Source organism: Equus caballus, chromosome 23, assembly GCF_041296265.1.
Source record: "Equus caballus isolate H_3958 breed thoroughbred chromosome 23, TB-T2T, whole genome shotgun sequence".
In the NCBI taxonomy this organism is placed as follows: Eukaryota; Metazoa; Chordata; class Mammalia; order Perissodactyla; family Equidae; genus Equus; species Equus caballus.
The window spans coordinates 40,306,915-40,326,538 of record NC_091706.1 but is presented as its reverse complement, the minus strand read 5'-3'; the positions used below and the strand labels follow the sequence as shown (position 1 = coordinate 40,326,538).

Genomic DNA, 19,624 nt, shown 5'->3' with positions numbered 1-19,624 from the left:
TATACCATTGACTTAGTGAATTTAGAAATCTTTAATGTTAAAACCTTGAGAAGGTGTCAAGTTTTGAAAGTCATCTAAGAAATTTGATGGAGAGTTTAGTTATCCAAAATTATACTGTACTATAAGATAGAGATTATACACAGTTTACCTTAAATCATTTTAGAAGTTGTTTTGCCATCACCTGAGCCCAAAGCCACCTTGTCGCTATAATGCTGTTGTCTGCCGCATTATTTTTACTCATTTATTCAACAAGCATTTACTATGCACACCATGGTGCTTGATGCTTTCTTGTTTAATAAAAAAGCTGAAAGCATGGCATAGTTCAGGTTCTTATAGTTTAGCTTGGAGACAAAAATCTGTGAGGAACTTCTATAGTTAAAAAGTAATATATGAAGTGCTACCGAATCAAAAGTATGTGTTTTTATGTATGTAATCTTCAATATAATTCTTAAAGTAATTATCAACGTAAATTCAAAACATAATTATCAACACGAATTCAAAGAGGTGTAAATTCATTCCATACATTTATTGAGAACCATGTAATGAGAAGATGTTTTAGGAACATCATATATGAGTGAGATCTCATCCCTGTCCTCAACACAAAAAACAATAAAAGAATATAATGATAGGTTAAAAGTAAATGTCAGAGGAATAAAGAACTCTAAGCATTTAGCAGGGAAATGCCAGAGGAGGTTTCATATAAGAGGCGGCATTTGTGCTGGGACTGGAAAGTATGTTTAGAACTGGGCCTGCAAAGACTCAGTCTTAGACAGGCACAAGGAAGTTGACAGTACTGTATTGTATATTTGAAAATTGTTAAGAGAGTAGATCTTGAAAAATTCTTATCACGAGAGAAAAAAAGTGTAACCGTGTGATGATGGATTTTAACTAATCTTAGTGTGGTGATCACTTTGCAATATATACATATATCAAATCATGTTGTACACCTGAAACAAATACAATGTTATATGTCAATTATATCTCAAGTCAAAAGAAAGAAAAGCACAGGAACGTATAGGGAACAGAGCAATGGAGTTTGAGTGGAATGTTATGGGTTAAGAGGACCAATGAGGAATGATTAAAAAGTAGTTTGGGGGGCCTGCCCAGTGGTGTAGTGGTTAAGTTCGTGTGCTCCGCTTCAACGGCCCAGGGTTCACTGGATTGGATCCTGGGGGCCATGCTGTGGTGGCATCCCACATAGAAGAACCAGAAGGACTTACAACTAGGATATACAACTATGTACCGGGGCATTGGGGAGAAGAAAAAAAGCATAATAAAAAAAGATTTATAAAAAAATAGTTTAGGTTGGGTGATAGAGGACTGAAAAATATTCTGAAAGTAATTGGGGAGCTACTGAAGGTTTTGAAGCAAAGGTAGTAATGTTCACGTGTAAGATCATTAAATGACCTTGCAGGATTGCTGTGAGGATTAGATGAGATGATTTATGTAAAACACACGGCCCAATGCCTGCCATATAGTAGATGTTTAATAAGTAGTAGCTACTGTCATTCACCCTACTAGAGACAGGGAGGCCAATTAGGAAGTTACTAGGAGGGTCAGGAAGGTGGTATGAAGACCTGCTATCTGGCAGTAATGGTAGCAACAGAGAGGTGACAAAAAGAGAAATTTAGATTGAGAAGGATAAAGGCTTTTTTTCCCCAGGGAAAGCTTTTATTTTGAATGCATAAAATTTAGAAATGTTTAAACAGGAAAGAATATGATGGATAAAGTTCCCCTAAATCTGAATTTAGTGCTAAACTAATAAAAATACTAATAGGCTTGGTTGGGGGTAGTGTTCAGTTTTCTTTGGGGTGGGGGTTCTTGTTTTATGTTGTTTTTAAACTAGAATTTATTGAGATAAATATTAAGTTTCACAGACTTCTAACAGTTCATAGCATGTACAAATGGTGTTTATTGATTTAAATGTCTGTCCCTGATCATACAAAATTCAGTTACAGCTTAATTCTAATAGTGGATCATTTAGTTCAATCTAAATTCAATACTTAATATGGATCTAATCCTAGATGGTCTAATGAAGTGGTCTAATATCCATAAGAATTTCATTAAAACCATCTAGATTCACAAAACATCATCTTAGGAATTTAATTCTATTAAACTTCAATCTGAGCAAAGGTAGCATCAATTAAGGAAAAACAGTTAAATTGGAAAGAAATTGATGTGGATGTTTAGGAATTGGCTACTGCAAACCTGAATCAAACCTGCAGGTGACCAGCACCAGAACCTTCACAGCTTATCCCTCCTCCTTCCTTGGGGACCTGATGATTCAGGGAGTCTGCTGATCCTCTTCGGCCTCTGCCCAAGGCTGCATGTGGGGACCATTTGGGAAAAGCTGGAATTTAAACTTCTTCAGCCAGTTTTGTCCATGTGATTATTTTCTTAGCTCAGTGAACTTTCTCTCAGCCAAGCTGCCAACCAACTTTCTTGAGCTTTTTTCTCATGGGAGACAATCCAGCTCTGATAAAAGAAAGTGCTTCTTTCCAGCTCTTTCTCCAGGCCATCTTCCTGTAGGAGCCATACTTCTGATGTCTATGGCTAATGTTTTCATACACTTCGGGAAGTTTTTTCTAGATTTCTAAGCAATAAATTCTCTCCTCGATTTTTTGCAAATTTGCATTACATGTTCTTGATGTAGTCCAGGCAGTATTTGAAGTTTTAGCTGAAGTTTTTGAATCTTGCTTTCAAACTGAATTTTCAAACTGCAAAGATGCTAGTTCAATTTGGAGACCATTCGTTTGAACTCTAAGTGATTTGTTGATTTAGTTTTCTTCACATTTTAAATAGTCGTCTTTGTCTCCTTCAAGCCTTTTTGAGGAAACATTTAACATCAGTGTATTTCCTCAAATTAACTTCTGACTGACAGTTTAGGGGTTCTCAATTTTCTGCTTGGCTCTTCGTCTGGGGCCAGCTAGGTGGCATAGTGGTTAAGTTCATGCACTCTGCCTCAGCCGCCCAGGGTTCTTGGGTTCAGGTCCTGGGCACAGACCTGAACACCACTCATCAAGCCATGCTATGGCGGCGTCCAACATACAAAATAGAGGAAGACTGGCACAAATGTTAGCTCAGCAACAATCTTCCTCAAGCCCAAAAAAAAAAAATCTTTGTCTAATTTCAGGTTGCCATCATCCATGTAGTCTTCTCTAAAGAAGGCAAGCAAACTTATCATCTTTAGTGTGGTTTCAGAGATCAAGGCCTCTCATTCATTGTTTTCAAGTCATCAAGAATTTTTTTCTGTTCCTTCATTTCCCACACTTTTTCTTCCACCTCACAGCTTCTTGGGAATGCAGTTTTAGGCTTTCTTAAAAATGAGTGTTCTCATCCAAACCATCCATGATTTCCCTCTGAAGTTGTTCTGTGTTCTTCTGAGAGGCTTTTAAGATGTTTTGGCATTAGTCACTTGAGATTGAGGGATTTTGATGCATCTTCAAGTGACTATGTCTGTCCTTAAAGTCAAGCCATGAAATGAAAGTTTGGGGGGCAAGGGGTCCGGCCCGGTGGTACAGCAGTTAAGTGCTCACGTTCTGCTTCTCAGCAGCCTGGGGTTCGCCGGTTTGGATCCAGGGTGTGGACATGGCACCTCTTGGTAAAAGCCATGCTGTGGTAGGTGTCCCATGTATAAAGTAGAGGAAGATGGGCATGGACGTTAGCTCAGGGCCAGTGTTCCTCAGCAAAAAGAAGATTGGCAGTAGTTAGCTCAGGGCTAATCTTCCTCAAAAAAAAAAAAAAAAGTTTGGGGGGTTCACTTCTATTCTTTTTGGAGGTCTACAGTATTCCCAAGTGACAAGTGGACCTGTCCAGATATTTGTAAGTGCTACCAAACTCAGTGTTTGTAACTTCAGAGGGCTGGAGGTAATTTGAGGGCTTTCTTGGTTTGTGTCATGTCTAATCTCACTGACTTTAATCCAGCCAGAAAAAAATCTTTCGGCTAGCTCTTTTTCCCTCCTTAAAGGATGTCTGCTCTTTACTGTAAAAACAGTCAGAGAGGCCATATCAGAATCTCCTAGGGAAATTCACAGAGACTTGGGCCTTATCTCAAGCATCAGACAACACCATGTGAGGGCTGAGAGGAGAAAGGAAGACCAGGTTCTATAAAAGAGAGCTTGCTATCTTTGCTCTGCTCACTGCACAAATAGAAAGTGATATTTGTTCAGTACATCTGGACAAGTAGAAAACAATTGCAACCAGAGGAGACCAGCCCTCAGCTCTGATCACTCTAGTCCTGACCTGATCCTACAGGAAACCTCGGAAATCAAAGGGGTGCCATGCCATTACTCATTCTCTGCACACGAGTATGTCATGGCATAGTGGTGGGGCACACTGCAGTAGAAGACTCCTGTGCCCACGGCCCTTGGTGAGGCTTATTCTTCTGAGTTCAAGTTTCTTGGGCAGCAGGGAAGCCTGATCATGCCTGCAAAGGTCACAGGGATCTCCCTCCCCCGAAGGCTCCCCCTGGTTTGTGTTTGGTCCGTCCAGGTGGGCAAGGGCAGAGCACGGAAGGGCCTCAACAAAGGTATTAACTAACAGCCCTATATTTCAATATCAGATTTGGCAGTGTCTTAACAGTTAATGGGTTTTCTGTGGGGTCAATTTGTCCCCATTCAATCCAAGCATTCCTAGAAGAGGGAAACTCCTCCAGTGGTGACTCAGTGACTCAGTGACGCAGGCTCCTTCCGTCATGTGACGCTGCCATCTTCAGCTCATGGCTCCCAAGATTGTCCTGCAATTGGTGTCCAACTCAGGGCGTCATTTTCAAAAGTGTGGCTGCCTCAGTGAAGGGAGTAGGTTCTTTTGGCTGAATCTGAGACTTTCTGTTCCTTTAAACAATATCTCACTCTCCTAGTTTCTCTCTGGTAGACTCAGCCCAAGCCTCATCACCTGGGACGGTGCCTGGAGGGACTCTGTGAAGAGTCTTTTTCCATAGGGAAAGCAAGAACTCTCAGCAGATGACGGTCTGGAGATCTCACAGGTGTCCAGGGCTCAAGCCATAGGTTTTTTTATAAATGTGGAGAATTGAGGCTCAGACTAGGCCTTGCAACAAGGAGAGGAGCTGGCCAAATGCCTGATGAAGTTTGTTTAGAATTCATTTATTTGAAAAGGGGAAGGAGAGGGCTTATTTTAAGTGGTAAACTGGACAGAATCAGGAAGGATAGGGAGGTATTTTAGTATTTTGTTGAATGACATTTTTTTTCAATATGTGTAATAAGTCTCTTTATTCAGTGTTTTTTTCCCTTCAGTGCAATTTTGTCTTTTGTAGAAAATGATGCCCTTCTGCTACACTGATGTTTCCAATGACACAAGATGATTTTAGGTGGTTTACTGACTCAGCATTAAATAACACTGAGTCAAATAGTGAGAATGTCATTTCTTTCGCTTGCAAGCCTTTTAATTATATTAAAAGCTTTTCTCTGATTCTTGCCTATCTCCCTCTTTAGTAAAGAGAGCAAGTCTCATGTTGACAGCCTTCTGTGACCATCAGTATCTTCCTAGGTTTTAATAAATACAATTTGCTTTCATTATCTTCATTTTTATAGTTATCTTCCACTTATGGAAAATGACACTGATTTTCCATTTGGAGAGGGCGATGTAAATTTAAGCCAAAAAAACCTTTTTTTTTAAAGATTTTATTTCTTTTCCTTTTTCTCCCCAAAGCCCCCTGGTACATAGTTGCATATTCTTCATTGTGGGTCCTTCTGGTTGTGGCATGTGGGATGCTGCCTCAGCGTGGTTTGAGGAGCAGTGCCATGTCTGCGCCCAGGATTTGAACCAATGAAACACTGGGCCGCCTGCAGCAGAGCGCGCGAACTTAACCACTCGGCCATGGGGCCAGCCCCAAAACCAAAAAAATTTTTAAGTGAGCTGACTGAAAGAAAAATATTAGATAAACAGTAGTATAGGTGATATGTAGATGTCAACAACAAAAAGACTGTGATGTTGCTATGCAAATAACAACACCATTCCAGAATCTCTGATCCTTTGTAATTTCTTCTATATGTTCTTTTGAGTGGGATTTGGAACTAAATTACCATTGAAACATTTAAGGCAAGACATCAGCCAAACTACAGTAGCTTTTACTTATTTAAATCCTTATACCACCTTCTGGTTTAACAGAAAATTCTTGTCCTTAATTATGATAGCATTGAGCCTTGAAGTGAAATGTAATTAAAATTGCATTATATGTATTATGTAAGATACAAGATCTCGAGCCAGCCCTGATGGCCTAGCGGTTGAAGTTTGACGTACTCCACTTCAACAGCCCAGTTCAGTTCCCAGGCACGGAACCACACCACTTGTCTGTCAGTAGTCATGCTGTGACAGCAGCTAATGTAGAAGAGCCAGAAGAACTTACAACTATGTACTGAGGCTTTGCGGGGTGGGGGAAGGAAGAAAAAAAGAGGAAGACTGGCAACAGATGTTAGCTTAGGGCAAATCTTCCCCTGCAAAAAAAGATACAGGATCTCTGCAGTATATTATTGTAGTATCATGGGATTTTAGAACACAAAGAGACATACTGATGCTTTCCTCATCAGATGAATCTATTATTTGGTAGGTCAATCAACATTTGGTCTTAAACCTTTAAAGATATCCTTTGTGAGCAGTCCATAGCACAGACTCACCTGCAACAATTCTGTTAGAGTTCATGTTGGTCAAGGGGTTGCTTCTTCAAAAGTCATAATAGTAATTTGATAGTTACTAGCTAAATTTCAACAAAAAAGAAAGTGGTTGGTCCCAAACACCCACTTGAATTCTGTCCCTCGGAAAATAACACCATAGATTTATTAGCATTGCTACTGGCACAGATAATATCAGGCATTACAACCTTTATTAACAAAGTGTTTCTCATTTTAATACTTCTAGTCATTTCCTCACTTAATTAGTATTGCTAGTTGCCCTAAAGAATTTAACACTAAGCTTATTGTTAGAGACGATGTACACTGTTTCCATAGCATTCCAAAGCAGAACATTAGATGTCTGTATTAAATTCAAGCAAAAGTGTGAGGGAAATCATTACTGCATCTCTCAGGGGCCTTGCTGGCTCTCACGGCGAATAAGGTGGTGGTGACTGCGTTGCAGAAAGTTTCTCGTAGGCAGGTGGAGCATTGGGAACCTGTGAGAAAGAGAAAGGGAGAGTATGGGCTTGGCAACAGTGCATGTGTTTCTGGGAGAGGGATTAAGTCAAAATAGCATCATACTTATACTTTTGCTTGGGACTGAAACTTGTAAGTGCCCACATCTAATTTCCACCCAATGAGGTAATCATTGTTAAATTTCACAAGTGTGTATGTTGAAACATTGTTGGGGGGAAGAGCAGAGAAAAGTAGGGCTGAGGGGCTTCCCAAAAATCTCAAAAATTTATTTATACCTGAATTATCCTTGTCAGTAGAAGTTCCACACCCTAACTAATAAATCTTGAACTGCAGACACTAATATACATTGCATCTTTACAACACAGATCCTTGCAGTTGTGTCTAAAGGCCATGGCTACTATCAACAGAGCACAAATGTGTAAGGCCTTCATTTAACGCACACAACTCAAGGAGTATTTTCATTGTTTTCATGTTACAGGCGGGGAAACTGAAGCATGGGGAGGTTAAGTCACTTGTCCAAGGACACACAACTAGTAAGTCATGGAGCTGAGAATCAAACACAGTAATTTGGCTCCAGAGTCAGTGTTCTCAACCGTTATGATACACTGCATCTATACCAGCGCCATCCAATAGAAATACAGCGCACCACATATGCGATTTTACAATTCCTAGTCACTACATTAAAAAAATTAAAAGAAACAGGTAAAAATCTTAATAATATATTTTACTTAACCCCACATATCAAAATATTACCATTTCAACAAGTAATCAATATAAAAATCATTAATGAATTATTTATATTGTTTTCCTCATACTAAGTCTTTGAAATCTGGTGTGTATTACAGCACACCTTAATTTCAAACTACTATGTTTCCAGTGCTCAGTAGACATATGTGACTAGTGGCTACTGTATTGGACAGCAGAGCTCCACACAATTAATAATAGGTACTTTTTTCTCCCCCTTAGATATATCTACATTCAGGACAGAGGCAAATATACTAAAAACATAAGACAAAAGGATGACATATCCAGAACCAAGTTCTTTGGATCTTATTATATGTAGGGATCTCATCATTGACCCTGGGAAATCTGGGTATTAGAGGACACAATTTAAGAAAATCTCTGTGATTCCCTTGTTTTTTATCTTTATTTTTTATTATGGTAAAATATACATAACATAAAATTTACCATTTTAACCATTTTTAAGCATACAGTCCCGTAGCATTAAGTACATTTACAATGCCCTCGCTTTTCAAATGAAAATAATTTTGTACGTTTGAGTTAAAAGCAGCCATAAGTGAAAACACCAAGATGAAGGAACTCAACCTACCACAGGGTCACAACTGTTCTCCTGAAAAGGCAGTTTGCTGTCCTGGTGACCAAGCCCCTCACGTGGACATCTTCCTGTTAAGGTACTTTGAGTACTAACATAAATGCTTTTGTCCTGAAATATGAATTCATCAAGATCAGTGAGTGAGAAAAAATAATTGAGTACATTGAAGAAAAGAGAAGGAAGCCGAAGTTTTAAGAATGGGTTTTAATCTTAGTTCTACCACTTATTTGCTGTGTGTCCTCAGACTCGTCACTTAACCTCTCTGAATTCCCATTTTTGTGTCTGTACTATGAAGATAATACCACCTACCTCTCAGAGTTGTTCTGGGAATTAACTAAAACTCAAGCACCTGGTACAGTGCCTGAACCCAATAGTTAGTCAACAAATATTTTTTAAGGGAAGGAGAAAAAGTGAATCTAAAAAATGAACCTCAGAGAATGATTGCACGTGGAGTAGATCAGAGCTAGTGAGGCAGGAGCTGGTATCACAGTGAGGACAAGCGTATGAACAACTTGACAACAGGGGCACACTGTCTATTTCTGCCTTCTCCATAACGACAGCAAAATATCTTAAACACTGCGAATGTGTATGTTGTGATAAAAATGCTGTGGTGTAGCCCTGAGCTTCCAAGTCAGGTTGCAACAATGATGACAAGTCGGTCTAAGGTGAAGTGATGAACCCTGAGTTATTGGGGGGATGGGTGGGTAAAGTCTGGGTTTGGTGCTTTGCATAGGTTGAGGGGGTGATGCTCTCCATACCGGAATAGAATGATAACAGTCTGTACAAGACAGAGACACATCCCAAAGTGGGGACTGCAGAAGCGGTCCTCCCTAGTGAGGGGCAGTATTGCCTCACTGACATTGTTTAAAATTGCTGGCACATTGTGATCATAAAAAGCAGACTAACTTTGAGTCACTTTCATTACTGTTGTTTAATTCTCCACTGCAGTGGTTCTCAAACTTTAGCATCCATCAGCGTCACCTGGAGAGCTTGTTAAACACAGATTGCTGCACCCACACCCAGAAATTCTGACATAGTAGGTCTTAGGTGAGGCCCGTGAACTTGCATTTCTAACATGTTCCCAGGTGATGCTGCTGCTGCTGGTCCAGGGGTGCACCCAGAACCACTGCTCTACAGACAGGGCACCTCCGTATCGCCTGCACCTGGGGCGACTCAGCTATCCTCAGATGCTTAGAGGGACCAGGCAGGTGATGCAAGGGGGTCAGGTGGGACCAGGTGGGGGCCGTGGGAAAGGAGGGAGTGTACATCCCATCTAAGGGGACAACCACGGCATAGCCGCCCGTTTTTGCCAGATCTTTCAATATTTTAAAAAAGAAACTAGAAATCAAGATTTTTATGTAAAATGTTACTTTTAAATGTTGGTACCTAATTCAGTTTTTTTAAATACAGGCCCAAACATATCTGTGAGCCAAATCCAGCCAGTGGGGCGTTAGCAGCATGCTTTCTGTGGTACTGGCTGAGAGGGGCTGGAACGGGGAGGCTGTGCAGGGGTCCAGCAGCTCTTCGGGCTTGTCTGTCTGATGGTGGCTAATCATTGGTTGGAGGAGACGGGCATCAAGGCAGGTTACCCAGGGAGAAGAAGTGTTTGGAACATCAATTGGACGAGGCCAGACATGGATTGGGCTGATACCTACACAGTCTGCAGGCTGTAAAGTAGTTTTCCTAAACTCTAGTCTGAAATTATTATTGACTCTACCCCCAGGAAGGATATATGCACAAGGACCCTAATGTTGACTGAGGACCCAGGGTGGTTCTGCTCCCCGCCCCAACTCCCAGCGATATACCTCAGGTAAGGTGTTTAACGTGTTCTCTCCATTTACGTCAATTATCTCTTTTATTCTTGTTCTATTTTATAAATCTCACACCTGCCATAGGATAGGAGCATGACCCACTCACTCAGTTCACTGCCAGTTCTCGGTATTTGCATTCAAATTTCAGTGTGCACATTGAAATGTAGGTTCCTCGGTCCCACCACCAGAGATGGTCCCAGAGTCTGCATTTTAGCAAGACCCCGGGTGATTCAAGTGTGTTGAGAAACACAACACCGTGAGACATGAGTGTAAACTGAGCTGTTGGCAGGGCCTCGAAATTCTCCAAGAATCAAAAGTATTATGTCCTAAACTTCCAAGTGAAAGAGTAAAATTGGTAAATACAAAAACCAACATCCAGTCCAGTACAGATCATTTTCCTGCAAAAACATGTTGCTGCAAAAAGCAGTCTTTCCATTCAAAAGGTGTTCTTCAGGTCTAAGGGGAATTGTTAGCCAGGGAGAAATTTTAGGAGATGTTAATTCCAAGCAATGTTGCTACCATTCTGTGGTCAATGGAAGTGGGAAAGTAGACATTTCAAAGCATAATGAAGGATACTGAGGGTGGAGTAACGCTGGTACCTGGAGCTTGCATTTACTGTCATTTATGTTCTTCTGCTTTAAAATGAAAATAGAATCACCAAAGAGCGACAAGGAGGTAATTATGTAAATAAATGCAGTACTTCATACACTATTTTACATAATTTTGCCTAAATTTCTTAGACTGCTGATCTCCAACCTGGCTTTTCAGGAGACCTGAAAGTCTCAAAATAAGATTTTAATATTAATTTAAAAAACAAATGACAGAGAGCATTTTTAGACTTGTGGGGAACCAGGGAATTTAAACACAGTTCTATTTCATAAAAATTCCAGGAACTGCAAGTCACTGATCTAGAGCTAGAGGAATGGAGGCACGCTGGGTCGAACTTGAACTTCACCAAGCAAAATGTTCACAGTGTCTGAGCCCACGACCTTCAGACTCTGTTATTCTTCAACTGAATGAGGTGTTGAAGCAGAAAGGAAAAAAAAATCATTCTTTTTGTCCAGTGGCATCAAGCTGGTAATTGTGGACTGTTAGGAAATGGATACCAACATTCTGAGTTTGTATAGCTTTTACTCCTTGAACGACTAAACCATTGTGTTCTTTACATACAAAAATAGAATGAAATAGAAACATAGAAGGAAATATACATTAAATAAAAACTGATATACATCATGTTATATCACATTATATAGGTGTAGAATAGAGCAAATGAAGCTCAGAGAAGTTAAAATTTAAGGTCACCAAGCAAGTCAGCAGCAGACAATGAGACCAAATCCCGATGACATACGATTGGGTGACTGCCGTGTGCCAGGCACCGTGCTCGAGGTACAAAGAAGAGTGAGAAATATTCTCTGTCCTAGTTCAGAAATGGAGGAGAGAGAAGGGGTGGAAGAGGCAAAAAGTAAATAACCAATTACAAGGCAATGTCTTAACCCTCCCTCCCCCCCCCCGTGCTAGAGGTACAAATGGAATTCTGTGACAGAGCAAAGCCCCTCCCCGACTAACCTGCTGTGGACGGCCACAGAGAGGCGTCGTCTGAGCAGGAGTTCCATCCCTACCTCCTACCCCAAGGCTTTCCTATGGTACTTGGTTTGGAGGCTCATTCAGACTCAGCAACTTCTCCTCCTGCCCACTAGATGTCAGCACACTGGAGGGCTGCTACTCGGTGTGGGTAGGCGTGGAGGCGGGGGTGGTGTCAGCCCCCAAACTCACCCTGTCTTTCACGGTTTATGTTTGGGACACTCTGGCAAGATGAGCATTAGCGAAAGGGACTCTAGGGACTGCCCAAGCTTTCTGGCAAGGAGGAGAAGAATTTGAAACTGCATCTCTCCCCTTCTGCTTCTCCTCCTCAGACGGCCAAGCTCTAGCCCCCCAGCCACACCAACCCTCCCCTCCATCACAGAAACTTTTCTTCTAAATGAAGTGCTTGCTGAATGAGGAATGGAACTTTCTAACATCTTTTGTAAAGATAATTTTTTTTTTCCATTATGTGTCAACCTCGGAAGCTTTCAGATTTGTAATAACAAGAAAAAGGGAGGAGGGAGAGAAAGAATTGCAACTCTCCTTTTATTCCATCCCTCACTATGGAAAATGCCTTTGGATGCTTAAGTGCTAAAGTGCTACCTGGCTTTGAAAGGAGGTTTCTGAAACCTGTAGTTTTTATAGTTTAGAGACTCGGTGTTTCCCATTCATGGAAGATCCTGCTGCCAGAAGACTGGACTGCATCATTGTGTCAGCTGCCTGCTCGTATGGGTAAAGAAGAAAAAATTCTACTAAAACCATATTGGTCATCTAAGGAGGATGGAGCCTGTTAAAAACCCGGTGGTCCTTCGTGTTACTGAGGTGTGGATGGTTTCCTCATTGCACTGATGGCTGGAGGGGTCGTTGGTATGGTGGTGGGTTGCTTGGTATAACAGAGTTAGAAGATCTTGGAATTCCTAGGCAAACTGGGAGGAAGTGGAGGCAGGATGAGAGCAACAGGCTCCGAAGTGGAGTCACAGGACCAGTGAGAACCCCCAGAAGGATTGGGAAGCCCTGGAGTGTCTAATATGCTGCTGTTTGCTGTGCAAGAGGACCACAAACCCTTCCCCTGTGTTCCACAAACTATCTGTGCTCAGCTACACACAACAGCCAGGCACTCAAGTATGCTGTGAGTAGAAGCAAAGAGATGGCCACGTTCCTGATTGGGGGTCATGCCTGGGCAGAGGCAAAGGAAGAGTTGCAAGAAGTACAATGTGGAGAAAGACTCATCAGAAGCAGAAGTCAGAGCTAGAGGTGATCATGAGAATGTTACCCACTCCCTGGAAATTCAGAGAAAGAAGGGGGAAGGGGTCCTGGATCTGGAGGGATCCCAGTAGTGGGAATTATACCAACCTTCAAGCTTTTGTATCCACTTCGTCTTCTACAATACCAACAGCCAATGAGCAGTAAAATTCCCAGGATCACTATCAGGATGCCAATCCCGGCAGCCCTGGTCCAAGAGATAGACAAACCCACAGTGGTACAGAAACCTTGCTCCAGATTGTGATGACACATACATCAATCTTCTTCTCTCTTCACAGGGGCTTTGCCAGCCCAGAGCAGCACCTCCCCGGCCCCAAGTAGTTTCCCACCCCACACCACACCAGGCACCCACCAGGCCTCCAGCGCCTGTATCCAGGGACAGGATCTTCTCTAGGATCCTCCCAGGTGTGTGCCCACAGGAACAGCGCTAACTGGCATGGCCCAAGCACCCAAGTTCCAGGTGCAAGAGGTACAGTAGCAACTGACCCTCATGTGGACAATATATTTATTGAGACTGAATTATCTTTTCTTTTCATCAGGGCTAGTTTACAACATTTTCCCCAACTATCAGCCCACAAAAAGGAAATGGAAATTAATATCGACAATGTCTACCATAAGGTGGGTGCCATACTAAGCATTCTATACACATTAGCTTATTTACTTCTCACAAGAGCCCTGTAAGGTAGGCACCATTTGTCATCTCCATTTCACAGATGAGGACATAAATGCAGAGGTTAAGGGCCTTGCTGATGGCATATATGGAGATAGCACAAGATGGAGCTAGGGTTTCAACTTGAATCTCTCTCAGTTGTGTTTGTACCCTCTCTACCCAAAACTGCCCCCCTCACTGTTTACCCATGCCCTCTCTCCATTCCCGCCCTGACTAGTATTCTCATGTTCCTAGTCTCAGCATCACCCCTCCCGGTATGAAGGCAAGCCATCTTGGCTTCTCTCATAGGCAGCCCTGTGGTGGTAATCAGCAGTGTGCTTACCTGTGTCTTCCAGAAAAAGAGCTCCCAGAGAAGTTTTTTGGGTTTTGGTTTCTTTGTGTTTTAATTTGTTTCCTCAATGCCTAGAAAGGGTCAGGCACATGGGTGTTTCAGGAAATATTTCTTGAAGATGGATGGATGAATAAATGGACAGTTGGATGGATAGCCAAACAAATAAATTACAGGTGATTACAAATTCACATCCTCTCCCCTATAATACCAGTCTGTCTGCAAAATGAATGAGCCATTTAATGTCTTCCTTAAAATAACTGTTTACAACTATCTGGATTTGTGGCATAATGTTAGTCCTAATATCATCATTTTTTTTTTTTTTTGCATCTGCAATTGGAACTGAAGACCTGAAATACCATCTTTAAAGATTCATTCCGTTGGTCTAATAGCTTACTTCTCTATTACTTTAACCTCTTGTGGGTCAGTGACACTCTAGTGAGAATGAGGGGATCAGCAACTTTCCACAGAGCAGTTTTGGATTAGGGATGGAGAGAAGGTAATGAAGAGAAGGAGACAGCATGGCAACTGGCCACCAAGGGCTCAGAGCTGACTAAAGGGGTGGAAGGAGGACTTGTGGGATTTAGAGTTCTCTGAAACTAAAACTATCGCACGGGCTTGCCAGAGCTCAGCCCAGCTGGTAGGACATGTGTCCCATGTTTATGCTTAGCTAGGCAAGCTCCTATCTGGCCTCCGCTTGCTCCAGGAATCCCATGCAGGGTCACCAAGGACCAAACCAGATGGAACAGTACTGGCTGCTTTTTCTGGTCTCACCTGAGTGTACTGACTGCTTTTTCTGGTCTCATCTGAGTGGCCTGGAAGAGTCATCTCAGAACAGAGCTGGGGGTAGAGCCGTGGGGATGCTGAGACGAGTGGCCTGACCACCCCAGTCTGCATGACTGCCAAGTCAGAGAGGCTAGCTGACCTCTGGAGTCAAGCACTCAGGAAAGATTTAGTAAGCACCTCTCGGCAGGCCAGGCATGGATTACTCAAAGAGACAGCATGGAGGCTCGGCTCTGGCCAGAAATGTCTGAGCTGAACCTAGAGCAAAGCTGTGGCATCACTTACTGAGAAGTGTCTGCTCCTCAGCAGCAGGATGCAATCTGGGCATCTAAGCCAGCCTCCCCGGCCCTGTGTCCAGTGGCCCGTGGGAAGCGTTAGTTACCACAAAGGCCTTAGAAATGGGGTCAGGGGCTGTACTTTCCCTGCATAATATTGTCAATTTGCTAACACCTGCCTGATTTTCCATATCACAGCACGATCAAAGTGGAGAGTGCTGTCTTTTTTTCTGTGACTTGCTAATGAAAGGCTCTGCAGAGCTGGGTGGTTTATAAGAGATTGAGAAGCTACAGGTGAGGCAAGGTCTAACCGAGGCTTCTCCTTGAGAGACCTTTGCCCAGTACCACCTACTGGACCACTTCCATCTCAAGGCTGCTGAGGCATTAAGCCTATCCGGTCCATCTCCAAATGGGGTAGAGAGAACTGTGGGATGACCTAATAATGCAGGCCAACACCCACCCACCTCCTAGATCATGAAGCCAAGACCAGCAGAGATTCATCAGCGTCACCGCCACCTTAGCAGCTACTCTACCATTCACTGAGCCCTGATTCGTGTCAAGCACCCCCCTTTTAGGCTTTTATTCCATCCTCACGACAATCCTCTGAGGTACATATGATGTTCATTTTACATCATCTGACATCCCCAAGACTTTACGCTGGTATAATGCCTAAGGTTGCACAACTGGTAGGTGGCAGAACCAGCATTCACAGCAACTGTTCCAAAATACCCAGCAAGTGAGTGCTAGAATTTGGGCTGGACCCAGGTCTCCCATCTCCCAGGTCAGTGCTTTTCCTGCGGTACCACCTCTTCCTGAAATGAAGCTGGCACGAGGAGCATTCAGTGCGTTCTCATGACTGAAGGCAGCTGATTCAACTCCCAGCATGCCTGCATCTAATTTTGCCCACCAGGTCTGTGGTCATCCCCTTGGACATGTTGACACAGACAGAGCTCTGTTCCAGCTCTTTAGGAACAGTCACGTTTCACTCACACACACCAAGTGACTAACTGAGAGCAGAAAACACCAGGATATGCCAGATGAACCCACGACCCAGCCAGGCGGGGCTCCTCAGAGGGTCACCAAATACCTCCTGCAACAGTCACCTGAGGTGCACATTAAAGTGCAAATCCAGGGTCGCCACCCCTAGACCTACCAAATCAGCCTCTTGGGTCGCTGGTCTGGGAACCTGCATTTTCACAAGCTCCATGGGCGACTTATGCCTTCTCAACTGAGAGAACCCCTCTCTGCTGAGGTTTCCCAGAGATAGTGTCTACTGAGTCATCATACAGAACTGAAACAATATCCTCCCTAATACCATGTGAAATGTACCCCCCAAAGAGTATGTGTTTGCTCTTGGACGTTTTTTCAGATGATCTCCCCACCCGCAACCCCAATGACCATGTGGGGACATTAGAGAATCTCACTATGGTCTTCTGAGGAGATGCTCACATCCTGAATTCTCCCTTGGGGCCTCGGATGCATTCTACATCTTGCTGGCTCCTGCCAGTTCACTCTAGTAAAGCTATTTCAATGGTTCTTTCCAAAGAGAGCGCGGGTTTGCAGGAAGTTCTGAGCAGACGACTTAAGAGATGGTCCAGATAAACTCCTGGTTCCTTGTTTGTGCTGTTGGAGTCTCCACTCAGAGGGTGGAGCCCTCGCTGCCACCACCGCACCCTTGCCCCCTCTAGTACGTGCACAGCGTGTCCCTGCAGCCTGTGTTCCCATTATAGCACTTGCTGAAGTTATTCTCGAGCCTAACTCTCCCAGGAGATTGTAAGATTTTCTCTAAGACAAAAATAGTGCCTTGGGCTGGTTATGCAATGCTTAGCACTTAGAAATGCTTACTTGTATAAATACTTATTTTTAATTAATTCATAGCACCAAGCACCTTTCCTTAGGATGAAGTTATGATGCAAAGGTTATGGCCACCGCTTTGGCCCTGGAGTCAGTCTGCAGGTGAGTTGCACACACCTGCCCTTCGTCGTCACTTGCTGTTTGGCAAATTGCCTTTGTTCCGTCTGCAAACCACCTCCAGGAGCCTGAGTGGCATGGACAGAGCAAGGTTTGAGGAAAGAGGCACCTTGCTCCCAGACAGATGTTTTTCAGCCTGGGAACCTACAGCGAAGGCCTAATAGCCAAGAATCCAGACAAAAACAGCAAGATTCAACTTCTTCCTATTCCTATCTCCTTGACCATTTGGCCTCAGAGGAGCTTAAGTGACCACTTACAGGACCAGAGGGTCTCCTCACCACATTGCCATGGTTTTTACTCCCTGGAGAAAGGAACACTAGAGAGATTTACGGACAGGCACATGCTGGTGGAAGTCAGCAGGCTGTGTCAGCAAAGGGCAAACTGGAAACCCCGCTGGGTGCGGTTTTGAACTTACTCTTCAGCTGTGATGTGGGAGCGGCCGTGCCCCATCTTGGGGTAACCATAGGTGAAGTAAGCTTCTTCTCTTGGCATCTTGTGGGGTCAGGCCACAGGACACCTAACAGCAGGGGCACACAGGCATCATTTAATGCATCTGGAGCATCCTTGCTCATCATCTCATAAAGACCCACAAAGACGTTCCCACTAGGTGACCATTAACGACAGCCGGGACCCTCTGCTTTCTCTCTGTGAGAGGATTTATACTTGCTTCTTTCACTGATATAAAGTAGAAATTGCTCAGGTTTCTAACCCCTTCCACCAACTGAAAATTAAGTTCACAGAAGAAACTACAAACAAAAGCAAAAAATTTCCAAATTCAGTTGTTATTTGGGGGGAAAATGTTCTTCATTTGCTTTCAATTTGACTCTATACCATAAACTTGTAGAGAAACAAAGGAAAAGCACTTTAGTCATTCCTTACTTTTGCTGGCCCAGGACTGTGCTTAATAAAAGAAGAGAAGTTATTTTCCCCCAAAGGTATAATTTTATATCAATCTTTGGACAAATAGAAGGTTATGTGTGTGTGGCCGAGCATAGCATCCTCCAAGCCGACTTTCCAGCAAGGGAAACTGCCCCATAGAGATGTCTGGGCTTCTCCACGTTCACTCCACCCAAAATACGCCGAGGAAGCCCATGACCTGACTTGGCCTAACAATTTGTTTTCCCTCCCACCAAAATCAATTTCTACCTCTTCCTTGTTCAAGTCCATGACTAGGGTTTAAAAATATTTTTTATATATTTTTAAATTATTGTACAAAATTTTAAACTATAAAATAAACAAAAAGCTCTTGAACCACAGTGGTCATGATTAACGTGTGCTTGTTCAAAACCAACAATGGTTTCTTTTCTCTCCTTGCTACTGTGTATTTTTCTTCCCTCTTATTGTTCTCATCAATTTCAAAGGTCTGATCCCCATAGAGTTATATTAATGAGCCTCTTTAAAACAGCAGGAGAGAAGAGGGAGAGCAGAGTGGGGAATTCACCGCCCAAACCCTTCCACTGGGGCATTTCATGTGTAATTTGCTCTTCCCAGTTGTAAAAAAGAAATTACAGTTGAACTCACTGATCATCTCAGGTGAGTAACGTAGGGGTGAACCCTGTGTTCAAAATTACAGACACAAAAGTCAATTAATTCTGTGTTCAGTTGTTTTTGTAAATCTATACCTCCAGCTTAGAGCCGTGGCAAATGATGTAGAGACAGTAAATGCACCTCATCTCACCCCAGCCAAGAGAAGCGGTCCTTCAAGTGACAGGAGGATGCTTCTGCTTCCAATCAGGCTGTAGCCCGAATAACTGCTTTTCCTAGTTCCCGGCTTTGCGCGTTGGCAGGGTAGAGAGAGGATCTAGGAAGAGACTTTGTGAACCCTCAGAAGATGGAGAACAACAAACACTGAGGAGAAAATCTGCTGAGAGCCAAGCGTCAGGGAGGCAACGACGGAGGGTGATGGAGTCCACCAGAATCTCCCACATGCCGTTCTGAAAGAACAGGACCACAACCACGAGTGAGAAGACAATGATCCTACCTTCCTGGATGGGATCCTCTCCGTCTGCTGGCTGGCCCTGTGTGTGAAGATTGCTTCTCTGGCTCTTAATCTTTTCTTCCCCCTGGTCTCGAGTCCCATGTTAGTCACGAGTTTGGATTTCTGACGGGGTCGTCTGCGATTGCTTAATTGGCATGAAAGAAACTGACTTCATTCCTCCTCTCAAAAAGTCATGGCTCGCTGTGGCCTCTGTTTTCCCCAATCCCAGGATTTCATCCTAGGGAAGTCATTTATTTTAAATGCTAGTCTCTCCTCCTTAGGGTTGCCAGACCAAATACAGGATACCCAGTTACATTTGAATTTCAGATGAACAAGGAATAATCTTTTACTACAACTGTGTCCCATGCAATATTTTTTAGTATAAACATGCCCCACTTATTGCATGGGACATATTTTTACTAAACAAATATTTTGTTGTTTATCTGAGATTCAAATGTAACTGGGTCCTCTACCCCCTCCTCATCTCCCCCCCCCCCCAGGGTGTTGAAGAGCCTTTGGGCTCAGACC

The 19,624-nt window shown here is 43.1% G+C and overlaps 2 protein-coding genes across 3 annotated transcripts in view; one reads left to right on the top strand and one right to left on the bottom strand.

Annotated features, from left to right (window-relative positions):
- BRD10 (bromodomain containing 10) overlaps window positions 1–14,280 on the top strand; it is a 106,648-nt gene extending 92,368 nt beyond the window's left edge. The window contains exons 9-10 of the transcript XR_002803230.2: window positions 10,160–10,246; window positions 11,138–14,280. The gene's annotated coding sequence lies outside the window, so the exon portion shown is untranslated. The remainder of the gene's footprint in view (window positions 1–10,159; window positions 10,247–11,137) is intronic.
- Window positions 6,822–19,205, bottom strand: MLANA (melan-A). Of its 2 annotated transcripts, XM_070248337.1 has the most exons (6): window positions 19,100–19,197; window positions 17,534–17,635; window positions 13,182–13,278; window positions 11,596–11,664; window positions 8,434–8,547; window positions 6,822–7,123 (listed from the first exon to the last, which is right to left on the bottom strand). In XM_070248337.1, the coding sequence occupies exons 2-6, from the start codon at window positions 17,608–17,610 to the stop codon at window positions 7,055–7,057; spliced, it is 426 nt and encodes a 141-aa protein (XP_070104438.1). In that variant the 5' UTR covers window positions 17,611–17,635; window positions 19,100–19,197; the 3' UTR covers window positions 6,822–7,054. The 2 variants fall into 2 exon arrangements, with proteins under 2 accessions (XP_070104438.1, XP_001493351.1); XM_001493301.5 differs by lacking the exon at window positions 11,596–11,664 and having other exon boundaries at window positions 19,100–19,205.
- Window positions 19,206–19,624: the final 419 nt, after the last annotated feature.